The 20,626-nt window shown below is 36.2% G+C and overlaps 1 protein-coding gene across 3 annotated transcripts in view; it reads left to right on the forward strand.

Moving 5' to 3' along the window:
- CEP112 (centrosomal protein 112) overlaps nt 1-20,626 on the forward strand; it is a 308,982-nt gene that overhangs the window by 105,164 nt on the left and 183,192 nt on the right. For all 3 annotated transcript variants that reach the window (XM_060763065.2, XM_060763067.2, XM_060763066.2), the window contains one exon: nt 16,396-16,578. In XM_060763065.2, coding sequence (XP_060619048.2) covers nt 16,396-16,578 — 183 coding nt within the window. The remainder of the gene's footprint in view (nt 1-16,395; nt 16,579-20,626) is intronic.

Genomic DNA, 20,626 nt, shown 5'->3' on the forward strand with positions numbered 1-20,626 from the left:
TTTGTGTTGTATTTCCCTACATCCATGAAGTTTCACTTGTCACAAGAGTTCATTAACATGGAGAATTACAGCTCCTTTCCCTGTCTATTTAAAGGCAAATAAGCAAATTAGGTTAATTGTGTAGACTTAAAGATGATGATTTATGCTTGCTTGTGTAGACTTTCATCATCAGATAACAGTGCCTGCTTTTCCCCACTCCTTTGTTGGGCTTTCTGTATTATTAATACTATAAATGGTTTTTAAAATCGTAAAAAGCAATGCATGGAATTTTACAGAATCTCAAAGTTGGATCCAAGAGAGTGGGAAGTTTGTGACTTGACTCCCTCTACCTCCTTGGTCCCTTTCCTGAATCTTCAGCTTTCCTTTCAGAATCTCCAACCTTCAAACTGCTATAGATATACACATGGAAAAATATTCAGCCAGGATTCTAACCACTTATTCTATATGAAATAAACTTGCTGTCTACTATTGGTGCCCAGTGAATCTAAAAGTCCTAGAAAATTGAAGTTAACTTGGCACATTACTTTTTTCTGACTATAAATTGTTTTTCAAATATTATTCAATTGTAAATATAGTTGATTTTTTCCACTATCATATCAACAGTGGTCTTTTGGTATATCTCAGCAACCATACTATAAAACTAGGTGTAGTATTATAAACGTATTTTATGTTTTAAAATCCCTTCGTGTTCATATGTAGCAAAATTGTTGGAATAGCATTAAGTTCATTATTTTTGTAGAAAAAAGGACTTTGGTCAATTTTTTTCATTATAACAAGCCATAAATTGTAATATGAAACATCAAACAACAAGAAAATCTACTTACAGTTCAAGCATATTATTTTGCAAGTATCATTTTTCCTCTATCTTTGCTCATACGTCATGTTTTTAAAAACATCTGATTAATAGGGTAGCAAAGTGCAAGACAACCTGAGTGCAGTCTGTTTCTGAATATACTGGTAATTTTTTTCTAACCTCTACAATTCTGCTCATGAACTATTGATAATCTTTTTATTGATCCTAATTTTTCCTTATATTACTTAGGGACAGTTTGTTACTGCATCTTTGTATTTCAAAGATTGCTGTGCCTTATAGGTAAAGGTTTGCATTGATAAGTGTAGAGGGCAATAAGATGGTGTTATTGAGCTCCAAGACACAATAGGTAGTATATCTCTTTTCATTATATATAACATGCTTCAGGTTATATACTAAGGTTACTATGCCAAAGCACATGATTTTGAATGTACAGTCTTTAATGTTATGTTTGAAAGCTGTTTTTGAATAGAATTATTTATATGTCTCAAAGAGAGAAAAATAGGTACATGTAAATACTTGGTGCAGATGTTCATAAAGAATAATTATGGTAGTGTTTCAGCAAGCGAAATAACGCCTTAATTTTACTCTGCTGCATAAATGTATTATTTTTATTTTTATTTGTACCCCTCTTTATTTCCCCAAAGGGGACTCAAAGCATCTAGGTATTGTATAGCAAGGTATTACTGGGATACCTCTTATAGGCATTTTTGCTACAGAATTCTTTTTGACTTCACCTAATTTCAGTGGACACTACAGAATTGTGTTATATGCATTTTTTATCATATGTTAGAAAATTTGTCTCAGCACTAACTGTAAGAAAAGGTTAGTATGTATAAAGTGCATTTGCCATAAAGTTTCATATTAAATAGTTTTCCATATCAAAGTCCTCCTTGATATCTCAGCATTACTTCTGTGCCAGAAAATAGTATGACAGGATATCCAACTGATTAGTGATAGACAATCAATCATAAACAATTTATGCTCTATCTACCTTTCTTAAGTCCATCACTCCCACTGTTTGGTTTTTGTTTTGTTTTTCTTTTGAATGAGAATGAATGATGTTGACTGGGATTAGTTTGACTCCTGATTTCATCTCAGGAGAAGTAGTGTGTTGTTGAATTTCACCAAGAACACCTTAGTCCAGTATGCTGTTTTGAACATGAGATACCTCTGAAACCTCAGATAAGGGCAGAAATGCAATGGTAACTTTTCCATTGTTATTTAGTGTGCCAAATGATCTGTATCTGGGGCAAATAACCATTGATGATTGATTTATTTGTTTCATTGTTTTAATACAGTATAATAAGTTGGTAAACATTAGTGTGTTGTGATAGAGAATTAATAATAATAGTAATAACTTTATTTTTATATCCCACCACCATCTCCCCAAAAGGACTCAGGGTGCCTTACAGATGGCACAAAGTACCTAAAAAACCCCATAAAAATGAAGTACAATATGAAACACAATAAAATAAAATACATACATGTATAAAAACATCAACTCATTCAAACTGCATTCCTCTATCCGTGGCAGTAAGTTGCTGTAAACATGGAGTGGAATTACAGTAGAGTGTAGCTCTAACTTTGATCACTAGTAGAAAAGAGGGGTTTTTTCCCTCCAAATTAAAAAATATTTGCCATGTAGTAACATGTACATTTGTTCATTAGAATCCACTCCTTTTATGCTTCTCACATACCCCATTGGTTCTAATGCTAGACACAATAATTAAAATTCCAAAAGTTATGGCATAGTAGAACAGAGGACACCGTTATATGAACTTTTCTTAGTTGTTTCAGTCTAGCCTTTTGTACCACATATGTTCCACTAGATTTGTGCATTCAGGGTTTACTTTGATCCGTTTCGTGTTCAGCTTTCTCTGGGGCCCCAATCCGTTTTCTTCTGAACCTCCCGAAATCAGTATGTCAGATATTTGTTTTTCATTTAGTTTTCATGTACATTATTTTTTGGTGGGGCCCAAAGCGTTGTGGGCCTATGGGTGCAGGCTTTGGGCCTATGTATCCGGGCATGGCAGGGCCTGCATCCGAGCGCTGAATAAGGAGAGCTCCTCACTTGGTGTTTGGCTGCAGGCCCTGCCAGGCCCCACACAATCCATCTGAAATGCAAGCACACTTGCCTTTCCTATCAGTTGCATTTTCGTTTCAGGAGGGGCCTTTCCATTTCGTGCCATCTGAATGGATGGAATGAAATGGAAACACAAATGAAATGATTGGGACAAACTTTGGGCCCATGACTATTGTCCATCACAAGGGCACCAGGATGGGTGGGTTTGGCTTCTTTAATACTAGTGGAAAACATTCTTTTATGTATTACGAGTGTTTTAATTCTCCGAAATAAAAATTATTCAGTGTGTATCCATTTAAAACAGATCTATGTATTTGTTCATTAGACTGAACTATTCTTGAATAGAGGCATTTTCCTGGTTGGTGCCAACTGCTCATCTCTTTTTCATCTGTCTTCTATAGATTTTTCTTTGATGTATCCAGGAAGGGAGCTTTTAATGATTTTCTCTGTCTGTGTGTGTTTTCAACTTTGTTTAGTTGGACTTTCAAATCTACCAGCTGTAAGCAGAACAAAGTATATTTTTAAAAGAACAACAAGAGTTCCTATCTGGCAGGAGCAGCTGCCTTAGATACTTCAAAGGTATTGGACACCACAGAGAAGGCAGCAGTCTTTCCTGCCTTTGAAATGGTTTCAGAGTTTCGCTCTGGCTTCAGTGACCCCCAGCACGCAAAAATGTGTGTGTGGTTGTATTAGTAGCAGTTGCAACAACAACAACAAAAAGGGTCTGTATTGTTTGAATGCAAAATTACACTTAAATTTCATTTTGGATTATATTGACTGAAAATGATTTCTTTGAGAGTTACATGAAATGCACAGGTTTCCTTCTTATAGGAGAAAAAGAAACTTGGACTTTATTCAACAGGAGACATAGCAATGATGCTGAGGAGAATCAAATTTGAAAATTCAAAATACTAAGCACACAAGAATGCTTGTGTGCTCAGTATTTTGAATTTTGAAACCTCATCTGAGCAACTTTGCAGAAGTCTTAAAAGCGGTCCCAAACTTCTGATATGCAGAAATGTCTCTAGTGTATAATTTGATTCTCCTCAGCATTATTGCTAAGTGTGCTGCCATATACAGCCTCAGTCTCTTTTTCTCCTATAAGAAAGAAACCTGTGCATTGACTGGCATTTCTCAATACATACAGAACCATTCCTTTAAAATGAGCACACATTTCTGTATGAACAGATATCTGAAAGAGGGCTATTGCACTGAATTTTCTCTAATTTCTCTTCTATTATTTAGTGTTATTTTTAGGTACACTATGTATTTCTGTTAATATTATTCATATATATGTATTGTTTGTAGCATATGCTTTTTATTTAATATTCTTTAAGATATATGGTCATATTTTATATTTACTATCATAATTTGTATTCCCATTCCTTGAAGAAATACATTGTAAAAAATTCAGATTTTAAAAATTAATTAAATAACTTTATATATGTCAATAATTTAGCATTCCTAGCTGTGGGAAATCAGGATCTTGTCTATTATTTTAAACGATTCTGACCAGGGCAGCTAACAATTAGTAGCATGATTTGCATGCTGCGTCTAGCTTTGCAGGATTTACTACTACTACTACTACTACTAATAATAATAATAATAATAATAAGCATATAAAATATGGAGGGAATCTGCATGGACAGAAACACTGTCTTCAAAATAACCCCTGAACTAAGGATTGGACTGGGGATGCTACAACATTCCTACCAGGAAACTACAACATACCCCACTAGAATCACAAAGATTCATTTTAGGTAGCTAGCTAGCTAGAAGCACCTCCAAACAAAGATTTACAATATTATCAAATGATCTGGGATGGCTCAGAGTAATTACTTGTTATCATAACGGCACCCTCAAAACTCTGCAGTTTGATAGCAGCCTCCCTACAAGAAATATTTCAATGTCTTAACCTCCTTAATAATAAAGTGGACCCTCTGATGTATACAATAAGGTGGGAAAATATAAGATGCAGCAAGCAAACCTCAATGGTCTCCTGCGAATTAGCGAAACAGGGGGAAGGAGGTTATTGCACACAGAATCTGGCATTTCCCCCAGCAAAAGACAACCTGGTGGCAGAGACTTTCCCCCAAGACACAATAAATCCTAGTGTAAACCCCCAAACCTGCAACCTCAGATTATCTGATAGACAGATTTGCCTGATAGTACATTCAGCATACAAATACAAGGGACTTCGACCTGCATGGAATACAGTAACTGCAGCTACAAATAACTTGAGCCTCCTACTCCAGCGTAGGAAAAGTATCCTCGACTTGATATTGGTCCAGGTGTTGGACCCAATACACCTTTTCTTGCATTGGCTTCCACAAAGAGTGATAATAACTTTTAAATAATCTCAAATACCATCACAAATACTAAAATAGGACCTTGGATGACCCATGCTGAACAGAGAAACTCCTCACTTAGGTGAAAAATATATACATGTGAAAAGTATACAATAAAATCTTTGTCAAGAGTGAGAGATCTATTCAAAATGTTAAAGGAAGAGACCCCAGAAGGAGACACTTGAATAGTTGAGAAGTTGTTCAGGATATGATATCTGATATCTGAATAAAACAACTAAAATATGTCTTAAAATAATTTCATGCAATGCAGACGAAATAAATTTGCTCCAGAAAAGGGAAGATAATGAGCACTTAAAAAGAAACTTGAAAATATGGAATTACCGTATTTGTCTTCAAGAGACTCAAAAAGATTTGCAGAATAGAAATATGGCCTAAAGATTTGTGTCTGCAAACAACAAAAGAAACAGGTCAATATTTTACACATTACAACCAAAATTGATTTTTGAAGACAAATATGGCACATGTGTAAGTGTGGAAATCAACTGAATTGGCAAGATAATGCATTTAATGGGTATTTCTAACCCAAATAATGAGAGACCAGTGTTTTCCGAAATTTGTTAAGAAAGACATCTGAACTGGACCTACAAAATTGGATTTGCATGGGTGATTGGAATTAGGTTTTTGATCGTAATAAATGTTCCACTAAAGCTACTACCCTGAGCCTTCTTTAAATATACAGAATACTTTTAATTAATAGAAAGTTTGAAATATTTATGGCCAACCCATAGATAATGTACTTTAAAAAAAGATTGTAATGATCCCTTTTATAGAATAGACATGTTATAGATGTCAGAATAAATACTTGATAAAGAATAAATAAAACTAGCTTAGGATAGCTGCTTTGAATCCAATTCTGGGGAAGGGCAGAATATTAAATAAGATAAAATAAACCTTATGGGCCTGTGACAACTGTGGAACTTACTGAAGCAATTAAAAAGATTACATTGGAAAAGCATCAAGCCAAGATGTATTACTTCTATCATTTTATATGAAATTTGAAGATGTGAAATATGTATTTTTCTCATTACTAGATAATGACTCCCATTCTGGCAGGCAGATTTAGTAAACATATAGTTTTTGTACTGCCAAAAAGATAATTATGAAACGATGTAATAATATGTTTTTGAAACATTATAATGATAATTATGATGTCTTAATTTTATTTTTACATGCAAAGTAAGTATTTGATAATATTTCTTGAAATTACTTATTTCAAGTATCAGAGAGAATTCAATTTGGTGAAAATGTTAAGTGGGCAATAAAGACAATCTGCGCAGTTCAGAAGACCCTGATTGATTGGCCTGTCTTTCTTTGGTATTGTAACATCAAGTTACATGCTGATTTTAAAATCATTGTATTAGAAAGGCTGTTCTGCAGGTTTTGTATAATTATAAATACTTTTTCTTAAAATAATATACCCATTTCAGCAACAAAGCGCTCCCTTTAAAAGGAAAGAATGGGTTAAAAGTTGAAAAAGTTTGCTATATGATGACCCAAAATTTCATAGATTTATTCTGGAGGATCTAGGAAATGTCTATGAAGGATAAATAACTTCAGTTCGCTTCATCTCAGTATGCATATATGTACGACGAGTGAAAATATTATCATTTTGAATTCTACAGTGCAAAAAACCATGGAAATCACAAACTTAATATCATAACCATGTCACCTTAACTTGAAAAAAAGCACATCTTTATTTTTATATATTTGGCAGGCAGTGCAATGCTTTCTGCTGTCCTGCATACCAGGATATGAGTAACTGGAGTTTATGCATTGACAATTTGTATTTAGTACACTCCAAACATAATAGAATATATATACACATACACACACACACACACATGTATGTATATATATATACACGTATGCATGTATATAGAAAAATCACATTGCAACTACACATACATTCCTTGAAATGGATAAAGCATGTGGTAAGTTAGAATAGCATAACAATAACAACAACGCATTGCATGGGCAGTTCTTTGACAAAATTGAAGGAAAAGTTGACAGGGAGAAGATCTGGTTATGGCTCACGAAGGGAACCCTGAAGGAGACAGAAGGCCTGATTCTTGCAGCCCAGGAGCATGCTATTAAGGCCAGGATCGAAAAATCAGTGGATGACCCAAAATGCAGACTGTGCAAGGAAGCTGATGAAACCATGGACCATCTCCTCAGCTGTTGCAAGAAAATTGCACAGACGGACTACAAACAAAAGCACAACTCTGTGGCCCAGATAATTCACTGGAACTTATGTCACAAGTACCAACTACCAACAGTAAAAATTGGTGGGATCATAAACCCACAAAGGTCGTGGAAAATGAACATGCAAAAATACTGTGCGACTTTCGAATCCAGACTGACAAAGTTTTGGAACACAACACACCAGACATCATGATTGTGGAAAAGAAAAAAGTCTGGATTATTGATGTCACCATACCAGGTGACAGTCGCATTGAGGAAAAACAACAGGAAAAACTCAGCCTCTATCAAGACCTCAAAATCGAACTGCAAATCTCTGGCATAAACCAGTACAGGTGGTCCCAGTGGTCATTGGCACACTGGGTGCCGTGCCAAAAGATCTCAGCCGGCATTTGGAAACAGTAAACATTGACAAAATCACTATCTGTCAACTGTGAAAGGCCACCTTACTTGGATGTGCACATCATTCAAAATACATCACATAGTCCTAGACGCTTGGGAAGTGTTCGACTTGTGATGTTTTGATACGAAATCCAGCATATAGATCTCGTTTTCTGTGACATACTGTGCTTTTGTGTCAGTAAAATAATAATAATAATAACTCTCTCCTTGTGGCCTGAGGCGGGTTACAGAATAATAACATATAAACATTGTAAAAATACTACAAATACACATTTCAAAATATATTTCTATAAAGGCTACATATTAAAACGTATTTCTATAAAATACATGTTAAAACACACAAAACGAAGATTAAATAAAGGACACATAGTTAAAATTCATGCTTAAAGACTGGCTGGGTAGAAATGTAGAAACAACTGAGCACATGCTTCTTCAGTGCATGTTCTACAGAGACCTTAGAACTAATCTTATTACACTATGGCTTCTAAAATATCCAGGGCACACCAAAAAATATTACTCCACCCTGCTGCTTTCGGACTCTAGCACTACAATAACTTACAGTGTTGCTAAGTTTTGTGCTGCAGCACTTAAAATTAAACGGATGATAATCGACCCTGCAAGGCAACACCCTGTTGAGAATGTAGTTAGAGCAACCTGTTACAACTGAAATGCTACTAGACTTGTAATGTGCCCCTCCCATCCCCTTTAGTGCCCCCCCCCACAGTATTTTAGCCTGCCTATCAGCCTTCCCCTCTCCCTCGGTTACATACCTTTTACATTAACCTATGTTTTAAAACTGATTTTAACTGTTTTCTGATCTGTTTTTTAATAACTGCTTCGCTGGGGAGCTATGCTTCCCCATCCCAGGGCACTTGTGTCCTGCTGGTCAGTGACTGTAATAAGATTTTGTATTGTATTGACTGGCTGAGTAAGCCTACCAAAAGAGATAGCTCTTTACATGGTTTTTAAACTATGGTAATCTAATTTTTGATAATAATTTATTCAGGCCTTATTGGAGGTGAGTGGTTAATGGCTGCAATTTTAGCTGCTTTAAAATTAGAAGGTGGTAGTTAAGGGAGAGCCACAATGGTGGGGTGGTTTGTTTGTTTGGATAGGGCTGTAGGGGTCAAATTCTTTCTTGACCATCTAAAGCAGGGTTCCTCAAACTTTTAAAGTCGAGGATGGGTTTGCTGTCCCTCAGACTGTTTGGGGGGGAGGGGGGGCAGACTATAGTTTGAAAAAAAATCAACCACACTGTTTGTAGTGTAAAAACATGAAAGAACAATACAATATTTAAAATAAAGAACATTTTTAATGGGAAGCTTGGACCTGCTTTTGGCTGATGAGATAATTAGGATTGTTGTTGTGTACCTCCAGATCATTTCAGACTTAGGGTGACCATAAGTGTAAAGTTTAGGGTAGGGGCTGGATAAATGACCTTGGAAGACCACACGTGGCCCATGGGCCTTAATTTGGGGACACCGGAACTAAAGCCACTAGATGACCTTGGGCATGTAAAACTCTCATCCACGAAGGAGGGCAGTGACAACTCTCCTGAAAAAAAGGTCTGACCAAGATAACCCTATGATAGGTTGGCCTCAGGGCTGGCATAAATCAGAAATGACTTGAAGGCACAGAACAACAACATCTAATGAATGATGCCATTAGAATAGAATAGGATAGAATAGCGTTATTGTCATTGTACTATTGCACAAAGGAATTCAATGCTTTCCCCAGCACACATCACAAAACACAACACACCCATTCCTCCACCATCGCACAGCCCTCAATGCCACATCAATGCAAAACCATGGAGTTCCATAGAGTAACAGCTATCTGCAAAACTGATAGAATCTCTGGCTTCATTTGCTTTAGCAATTCTTTGATTTCTAGTAAGTCAAGAGAATTGAAGTTAAAATTAGAGAATATAAAATAAGTTTATATGGAGATCATATAGTGCTTTATGTGACCGATTAATGAATAAAAGTGTCCAGAATGACTACTATCAGATAAACGGCAAGAAGATTCATCTTGTTGTACTCCTCATATGCCATATCATATGTTATAGCATTTAGTACACTATGGATGCAGATTTGGAGGATCACAGATGTGATTGAGAGAAAGGAATGAAGGGCTACTCTCTTTCTGATGTTGAGATTGACCCCATTGACTGACTGTGGGATATGAGATATTTATTAATAATTAGATGATCTGTCATTTTTATTAAGTAAGAAGATACAGCTTCAGAAGTCTGTTAGTTGAGACTGCTGGTTACTTAGCAATACATATGTGATAAGAACCATTTATACTAAATACGATAAATCTCAAAACAATTTGCAAAATGGTATATGTTTAAAACAGGGGTCCTCAAACTTTTAAAACAGAGGGCCAGGTCACAGTCTCGCAAACTGTTGGAGGGCTGGATTATAATTTGAAAAAAAAACATGAATGAATTCCTATGCGCACTGCACATATCTTATTTGTAGTAGTAGTACTACAAATACTACAAGTAGTAGTAGTGTTGTTGTTGTTGTTGTTGTGTGCTTTCAAGTCATTTCAGACTTAGGTTGACCCTGAGCGAGGGCCGGGTAAATGACCTTGGAGGGCCGTATCCGGCCCTCAGGCCTTAGTTTGGGGACCTCTGGTTTAAAACATAAGATCAATGTAATAACAGAATATATTACAAAACATTTAGCTTTTTTTCTTTTTCTAAATGTCTCTTTATGAATGCTAGAAAGTTAGTAATTGTATTTTTGGAATATTAAAACAAGGATAAAGTGTAATGCTGTTTATGAGAGCAAATAGTCTTGGGTATTCCACGTTTAAAATGGCATTGCATGTTACAACAAATACAGTGGTTTGAAGGACAGCACTATTAATTTTCCCTTTTGCAAAAAATGACTACTAAAAGAAAGAGAGACTTAAAAGCTTCTTTTGAATATCAACTACTGAAAGACAATTATATTATAAAGCGATTTTTTTTCTGTTGATGTTGAAAGAAAAATTGTAAGCTGATATTTTTATGTAACATTCATAAAAGATTATTTTAATTTGGATGGTTGTTTCAGAAGTTTTATACTTGGGGGGAACATTCTTACAGCTTAATCTACTGTTCTCCTGGAAGAACTTTCTTCTCCCTCCCCAATTTCCCCAATTTCTCCACACTGAAAAGTTTGAGACTTTCAAATATGACTTTCTGGGCTCACAATCAGTTGCATTATGGAGCAGGATATGATTATAATCTTAGATCCACTAGAAGATGCTATTCCACCAGTAGAAGTCCACCATTAGATACTGTTTTTAGACATATCTATATCTAAACACATAGATAGATAAACAGATAGACAGATAGACAGACAGACAGACAGACAGATAGATAGATAGATAGATAGATAGATAGATAGATAGGAAATAATTGATTGTTAAAATAAAGCATTCCGTTTTCAACACATCCCTGTAAAATTCCTGTTAATGTGATTTTTTAAAAAAGCATATTGGTTATGAAAAAGCAACATTTTATCATTATAAGAACAATGGGATTTTGAAATTTATGTGTAAATATTTTGAAACATATACACACACACATTTAAAAAGAAAGTGAAACAGTTTTGAGATTTTTTGAATAAAGTTAGAGACTGATTTGCTTATTAAAGTATGTCAAACTGTTTTTTTAAGAGCTAGTATTATATTTAATTAAAGATGCAAGAATAATGGTTCAGGCCCTGTTTATCTTCATGCCTGCAGCCCCCCACCCCACCATGTACCTGCTCGAACTTTAAATCTGTTGGAGAGGCCTTCCTCTCAGTCCCATCACTGCAAAAGTGTGGTTGGTGAAGATGAGGGAAAGGGCCTTCTTGGTTATCACCATCTGGCTTTGAGATGCCCTCCCCACAGAGATTAGGCAGGTCCCCACACTGTCGTCCTTCCATATGGATCTGAAAACTTGGGTGTTTAAACAAGCCTTTGAGAATGTCTAGCCCAATTGTCCGCAATCAGGCAGTCTCAGAATTTTCCTCCAACACCACAGTTCAAAAGCATCTGTCTTCCTTCGCTCAGCCTTCCTTATGGTCCAGCTCTCACATCTTTGACATCTTAGCAATAACCACATCACATTTGCCCTGTCTCATAGAGCTTACATTCCTATGGTGTGTTAATCTTTAGAACATCAGATTTGTCACTCACCTCCAGTGCTGTCGGCCACTTGCCGTCCTTTTGACTTTGAGATAGCTATATCATCACATCTGGAGCTATCATCTGTTCCTCCCCAGTAGCATTTTGACCATCTTCTGACCTGGGAGTCCCATCTTCCGACGGTATATCAACATATCTTTGGTTGTACTGATCCATTTAGTTTTCATGGCAAGAATACTGGGGTGGGTTGCCATTACCTTTCCCAGGGATTGTATTTAGTGTGACCTCTCTGCCATGAACTTCCCGTCTTAGGTGTCCCTTCATGGTTTTGCTCATGGCATCATGGAGATGCTCAAGCTCCAGCACCATGACAAAGCAACGGTCCTTTGCTGGAGTTTTATGTAGTTAAGCCGTTAGGAATGATCAATCCAAATTGTACTGAATGATCAAGAACACACATACAAACACACACAGCATTCAGGAGAGCTTTTGTAACTGAGCCCCCCAAAGCATAACAAAGGCTGCCTGCAACCTCTATACACTTCCTTGAGAGTAAGTTACACTGGCTACATTGAAGCAGTCTCTAAGTAGACATTATGATTATAAGTGTATTCATGTTTAGGGATATCTGAAAAATAATGGATAAGATGTATTTTGCACTCCTGTGATTGTGCCCTGATTTTCTTTATGTGCTCTTCACTTCCAAGTTCTTTAGATATGTCTGTTTTTACTTTCGAGATATTATGTGTGCATTCTTGTTTCTTCCAACATATCCAAATATTGTTTGGGTTCAAAATAGTGAAAGGATGGATGTAACAGGAAACTTTGTTGGCCCATTTGCATTCTCTTAATAGGACCTTGAATATATTTCCTTTTTGTGATATATCAATGGTCATTTCAAAATATTCTCTATTTTGTAACATTAATTTATCTCTTGCTTTAGTTAGTTATTATTGTAATACAAGTTGAGTATCTGTTACCCAAAATTTCAAAATCCCACTCATTTCCAATTCCAAAATTATCTGTGCAAACATTGTTTCATACTGAAAATTGTTAAAAAATTGTCTGTATAAAATTACCATTGGGTTATATGTATAAGGTGTTTATGAAGCATAAATGAATTTAATCTCAAAGATAGATCATTTATGTAAAGGCAGTCCCTAGGTTACAGACATCTAACTTGCATGTGACTTCCAATTAAGAATGGGGGTGAGACAATAGGAAGTGTAAGGAAATCTACCCTTCAGAAGGGAAATTCACTCCTGAGTGGGTTATCATGAGAAAAAATATCTCCACTGAAACTTTATCACCAATCTTTGATCCCACGACAATCCAAACTTTAATAATCTAATTGTCACAGAAAACGAGGCGAAATCTTCTGAACAGGGGCACAAACTGCAAAACAAATGTTACATGGATGTTAACCCTATCCTATGCTATCCAAAACATACGCACATACATACATATATACATACATACGTATGTGTGTATAGATAGATAGATATAGATCTAGATATGTTTTATGTAATTACGTTGTTGTTGTTTGTTGTTTGTGTTTTCGGGTTTTTTTATGTAATTGTTGTCTGGGCTTGGCCTCATGTAAGCTGCTCCGAGTCCCCATTGGGGAGATGGTGGCGGGGTATAAATAAAGATTATTATTATTATTATTATTATTATTATTATTAGATATAGATATAGATACAGCTGGAGTTACTGTACCGTTGAAATGTACTGTTCCAATCTATATACTAATTCAACTTAACCTACTGAAGCTACCTTGCTCATAATCTGGGACTGGCTGTAATACAAAATACTTCTGGTCCCAAGCATTTTGGATAAGGTACATTTAGCTTCTTTGTACAATGTATTCTTTGTTTTCATTATTTGTTTGTTTGTTTTAAATGTAGCCTCATGGGCAAAGTTAGTAACACCCTGTCTGCCAACATAGAGCTCTTTGTCTTAAAAACAATCTGGGGGGCCTGAATAAATATTTAGCAACCACTTCTTCTGTTTTCAGATTCCTGGAAAGTACTTAAAAGTCCAGCAGTGTTGTTCTTCCCTTCTGTTTGCTGGAAAAAGAAGGAGTGCATATAAGCACGTAGATAAGAAAAGTTAGAACTTCTAAGCTAATAAAAAAGATGATAGGCAGTGTCCTCAGCTTTTCATCATTTCCTCGTATTTAAAAACAAAAACATTTCCTCATACATGCTGGAATGACTAGGGGTAGGGTGGTCCATAGATGGCATCTAATAGTCTCTAAAAGTGATGGATAATAATATGTTTTAGTTTTTATAATCAACCTCTAATGTTAGGGATAATATCCTATATATGATTTGAAGGTTCAGTTCCCATACTAGTGATGTCAGTAACTGCAAAATATCATTCTGCCATGCAGTTCAGTGCTGTCATTTATTTGTAAGTGGGGACTCCTCAGCTTGGAATCCATGTCTGTTCTCAGACTGTGCAAACCTTAACTCTTTTTCTGCTTTTCTGCTTTTGGATTCCTTTAATTCATGGGGTTCTCCAACTAGGCATTTAGTAAAATGGGTTTTCCTCTGAACTTTCTCTTCTTGTTTCAAGGACTCACCAGCAGGCATATTTCATGGTTCATTCAAACAATTTGAGGTGACTATGTAGTACAAGATTGAAAAGTCAATCAAATTTAGTTGAGAAACTGAAAACAGTGGTGTTAGTTAAGACATGCTTCACTTGTATTATATTTCTACAACATATTTCAAAACACTGAGGAATGTCTTGATTTGTTGTGATCTTTGGATTGATTTTACGTCATAGGGCATCATATTAAGAAAACGTTTTTCAATGCAAGTTGCTTTGGGCCTAAGGATATTAGATCAAAACTGATTTGAACTACAACTTCCAGAATCCTCCAACAAGCATGTCCACTGTCCAAACTATCTATGAAATGGGAGGGAGTGGTAATAAAAAAAGTAATTTAAGCTTTGATTTGAAGTAATTCTAGCTTATCAATGGGAACAGTAGGGTTCATAATTCCATGTGAGGTCACGATAGCTAATGCTTTTTTTATTTTTTAGCAATAATTGCACCATGTTTTGTTTTTTTAAATCATGTTTTGCACAGTATGTTTCCTCTTGTAAGATTGGAAATGCCCCTCCCCCCGCCATTATTAGTTATAAAATGACGGGGAGGAAAAAAAATCTTTTCATCATAGCATTCAAAATCTGCATGACAGCCAATTACGAACCCAGAATTAAAACTACACGGCCAAAATCATGGCACAGCTGACAAGGACAGAGAATGGATGTTTTAAAAAATGAATGCTATCACTTTAAGATAAGGTGCCTGCCCGCTTTCCTCGCACAAACAAGATCGATTCTGAGCAGACTCCTACTGTTTGCTTTCTCTTTTTTTGAACAAGAAGAAGAAGAGGAAGAGGGATTCTCACGCTGAATATAACCAACATATTCTCGATAACAGCGGTTTCTTTTTCTTCTCCTGAAATCCACCAAAACTGAAGAAAAATCCAAGTGACTGTTCTTAGCAGCTGTGTGGCCTGGAGTTCACTAGGAAAGCTGGCTTCCTGCAGTCCCCTATTCATCACCTGCTTCAAAGGCAGCCTAGCTGGCTATAGTGTGCAGGCCAGGTAGGGTGCCATTGTGCTCAGCCTGGGAGGATTAGTATCAAAGCTGCGGCAACCAGGCCCTTGGTCTCAGGCTGCCATTCAGTGTAGCAGGGAGAGGCTAAGACTGGCCAAGGTCATCGTATCCAGTGTGCTGTGGACTGGGAAAGGATCCTTCCTGAGAATAGAAGGCTTCTTATGAAATCATGGCGCAAGCTTGCAGCACAGCAGGTGCCCTTCTGAAACACGTACATCTGTTTATGTTGGTGGTACCGTAGCCGACAACAAAATAATGGTGTTTTTTTATAGCTATATTTTTTCTTCTTCTCGGACGAGAAGAACCTCGATACATTCCTCTATCCATTTTTCGTTTTGGAGAAATCATAACGAAATCTTTGCAAGATTTAGCTGAAGCTTTTGTGTGTGTGTGCACGCGTGAAAAACAGAAGAGACTGATTTAACCATTTTTTAATCTGTATCTCTGCTGGATACCAGCAGCAGGATACAAAATCCCCCCCGCCCCCCAGTGTCCCGAGACTTGTACCAATACGTTAGGTTTTAAAATGTACGGGATTTGCCTAGTTGTCACGCATAACGAAATTAATCGGAAGATATTTCTTGTTCCCAATACAAAGATTTTTTTTTTTAAAAAAAAGAAAGGTGAGGTAAGAATGACGTAAAAATAATGATAAAACCAACTTGATGAAATTGTGGGGGGAGAAAAATTAAGCTGTAAGATGAGTTGTCATGACGACAGGGATGTTCTATTGATGAACTGTACCCTTCATTGTCCAATCAGATAGTAGAGCTGAAGCTGGAGCATGAACAGGAGAAGACGCACCTATTCCAACAGCATAACACAGAAAAGGATTGCCTGGTTCGAGACCATGAACGAGACATTGAGAAACTAGAAAAACAGCTTCGGGCTGCCATGACAGAGTACGACAATAAAAGTCAGGAATGCAGGAAACGAGATGCGCAGGTAATGATCACCAGCATTTAAAATATATAAGCTTCCCTATTTTTTTTAAAAAAAATAGTATTTCCTGTTTTCAAATGTATTTGTTAATGCATGCTATTAGTCATTTGCAAAACTGGCATATAAGCACAATTTTGTTTTTGTCTTTTTTCCCCCTACCGCTCCCTCCCCTTGCTAGTACTGAAAAAAAAGGGCTTTAACTGCAAAAAACCACAGGTAGCCAGATTAAGACTCCCATGGTGTTCAATAACTTGGCCTCTTATTTATAATCTTGTCTCATTTTCTTTCATGATGGATTTAAGGGTGGAAAAGGTATTTCTGCCTCCCCCATTATCTACAATAACCCTTTCCTCCCCCCTCTGGGTAAATCTGTATTAAATATATAAGTTATTCATATGGATTTTTCCCCATTTCTATCTCTGCAGGCAGCCCAGAAATTACTTGTACTTGAGTTTTCACACGATTTCTTAGCGTTTCCCCTGTTTTTGTCATTATGCATGTGGTTGATTGAATATATCTGATGTAACGCTTTAAATTTTTTGTTGATTTACATTAGATATGAATTTGTATAGATGAATCTGTAAAATTACCCTATGTGTGTATGAAATGCATACATACGTGTGCATATACATACACACGTCTGTAAATATACACACACGCCCCTTCCATCTTTATGGTCACTGTTGGAAGCCATTTGCTAGAATAACCCCCAGCTGTGGTAGCATTTGATTCCTCAAACGTATGGATGAAATGTGCACTGTCAGCATGGAAAATTATCTTTATTAGTTAGATTTAAAAAAAAAACGGTTCATCATGATGATGCTTGCATTTATCATGCGGTTATCTTGGTGTAATTCATTATTCAAAATGTATGTGCTCTAAAAGGCCTGAAGAAAGATGTTATAAAATTAAAAGCATACGTTTTTAAATGGGAAAATAATTGTTTTATCAGAATGCATTAGAATGGCTTGAATAATTTTGTACTGAAATAAGCATCCCTGGTTCTGTCCTTCAACCGCCATGCATGTTTTGTGTGTGGATCCTTTTTTCCTTTCTTGACAGAACAATCTAGATATGTTGGCATCCTTCATTGCAGTTAGTAGACTATTGCAATAGTATTCCTTATTTTTAAAAACCTATTTTATTGTTTTCTCTTATGAAAGTCGTGCATTCCAGTTACTTAATATCAGGTTTTTTTTAATTAAGTAAGTAGAAGACATGCTATTACAATTTAGTTTGCGTTCCTTGCCATGTGTTGGTTAAAGAGGAAAGGAATATATTTAATATATGTTTGATATAAGAAATGGATGCTTTTGGAAAGTTAGGATCGTTTTTGTCATTGAGGTAGTATCCTATTGTATATCAATTTTCATAGCTTTCTTTTACCTGCAACGCCCAAACTGAGATATTGATCAAATTCATTTGTGTTTTTACTAGTTACGTGGAAGACATTATGGATATGGCATACTTCCTTATCAATATTATTCGAAATAATTAATGTATATAAAGCTTAAGTAAAATTAACTCAAAGCTCTGAATTTTTCTGCTGGTTACATGCATGCAGTGGATGCAACACTTGAAGAAGTCCCATTAGAATCCATGGAACTCAAGAGTTTAGTCCAGCTTGTTTGTAATCATTTAGACATAAGTATTTAATTATTCATTCAGTGTTCTTCATTGCACAGATTATGATTGACTTTGGAATGGCTACTTCTTACTCTCTCTAGTCTTTGCTTTTTTGTATATGATCTTCCTGGTGGTTTGAACTCACAGTAGAGGGTGGCATTTGTGGTAGTTTGCAGTATTATTGAAATAATATATATATTGAGCCCATTATTTTACTTCAGACCAGCACTCAAGAGCTGATTAAGTTGTATTCATCAGTCTTGTCTCTGTGAAGTCCAGTATATCTTTTCCTGCTGCTATGTAGTTTTTAATTAATTGCAGAGCATTAAAATTTTAATATACCATTACCGAACACATTGATAATATTAAAGCTGTCATTTTTTCATTTCTGCTTGACTATCATTGTCATGACAATATAATAAGGAGAATTTACATATGTTTAACCAGTTCGTTCTAGTATTCTAATAATTTATTGGGGTGGGGTCAAGAGGTGGGCTTGTTGATTGGTTAAATGGTTGTCACATTACTGCTAATGTCAATTCAATGGGATCCCCTTGGATGAACATTGGTACCAATGTGAACATGAGCTGCGGAATCCTTGGAATACCTAGTGCTGCAGTGCTCCTTGTACAACAGCCCAAGACACAAATTTATAGCACTTGGTTGGGAGAGGGGGGCAACTACTGGAGAGAATTCAAAAGTACTGCCCTACTGTTCCCATTGATAAGCTAGACTTGTAGACTCATATCTCACATGGGTCAGATTTCAATTTAAAAGGACCAACTGTCAACAGTGAAACTGGGGAGGACAAGCAGAGGATGACAAAGTTTGGGCCTCTATTTCCTAGTTTATGAAGTGAGCAGATCCTGGTTCAATATTTTGTATTACAATTTCATGATGCATGTTGTATTTTTGAAATGAGCATTAGTTTCTTACAGTGTTGATATTAAAATATTACAAATAAGGTTTCTCAAAATATTCTGGAAGTACATGGCTTTGTATGTAAACTTGATGCACTGAGTAAGGTGGCTTGCGTGGGAAGATAGAATCATAGAATCATAGAGTTGGAAGAGACCTTGTGGGCCATCCAGTCCAACCCCCTGCCAAGAAGCAGGAAAATTGCATGATATGGCATTGGCTATTAAGTTTTAGAAGGTATGATATAAAATATCACATTCACTATTCAATATCTTTTTGGATGAATTGTGTGTGTAGTATAAGGCCTCTCACATTGACATGATGAGAGCCATTTTGTGTGACTCTTTTTTCCCCTATAGTTTCTACAACAGTTACTTTTAACCTGGATAACATTTTAAATTATTAATGTTGCTTGTTCCAATAGAACCAACTCATGGAATCATCGTATCATAGAGCTGGAAGAGGCCACAAGGGCCATCCAGTTCAATCCCTTGCCATGCACAAGCTAATCCATGGATTGGGGTTCTGAGGTAACAGCTCATTTCCAAAGATGGATGTTTGTCTGGGTTTTTAAAAAAATCTTCATATTACATTGGATGATAAAAAAACTTAATAAAGTTCTCAGTGTGTTCAGATTCCTTCAAGTTGCCTGTCAATTTACGGCAAAAGCACAAGTTTCAAGGAATCTACAGATATGGTTTTATCAGTTACTTTCTCTGAAATATAGCTTATAGCATTCATTGGTAGACTTCTGTCCAAGTATAACCAGGGCTGACCCTGCTTAACTTTCAAGATCAGATGGGATCTGGTACCTTCAGGATATTTCCACATGAGAATTTTGAAAAGACAGTAGAAACTGTTCAATTTTTGGAACTAAAATAATTAAGGTCATTCTTGAATGTACTAAAAAACGTATCAATATTTTGTGATACTGCAAATATGAGTAGATCAATAAGTACTTCTCTGGCAGGAAGGTAATGGCACTCCATGCAGTCATGCTGGCCACATGACCTTGGCGGTATCTACGGACAACGCCAACTCTTCGCCTTAGAAATGGAGATGAGCACCAACCCCCAGAGTCAGACACGACTGGACTTAATGTCAGGAGAAACCCTTTTCCTTTATCTTATAACATTCTAAAAGTTCTACAAAAATTCACATACATTTCCAGGTTCAGATTTACTCTTTTAAAGATATTATTTAGTTAACATATAGATTTTTGCAACTAAAATTATTGATTTGGATATGACCTTTGGATTAGCTGAGGGTCATTCTGTGGAAAGAAGAAATCACTAGCACTGCCTTAAGGGGTCACCCACCCCTAGCTGCCACCACCAATTTCCCACTTAAGCCTTCAGAAAAGCCCAGAAGCAGTGCTTCTTTTAGGTCCCCAGAATTGTTTTTTTAAATTAAAAAACCCAAAAAAATTGTAGACTTATACATGAATGATACCATTTAACAGCAACAGCTAATCTGTGGAACTGGTCATTGCGACATCAAAGGAGAT

The sequence above is a fragment of the Anolis sagrei genome, chromosome 2 (genome assembly GCF_037176765.1).
Source record: "Anolis sagrei isolate rAnoSag1 chromosome 2, rAnoSag1.mat, whole genome shotgun sequence".
NCBI lineage: Eukaryota > Metazoa > Chordata > Lepidosauria > Squamata > Dactyloidae > Anolis > Anolis sagrei.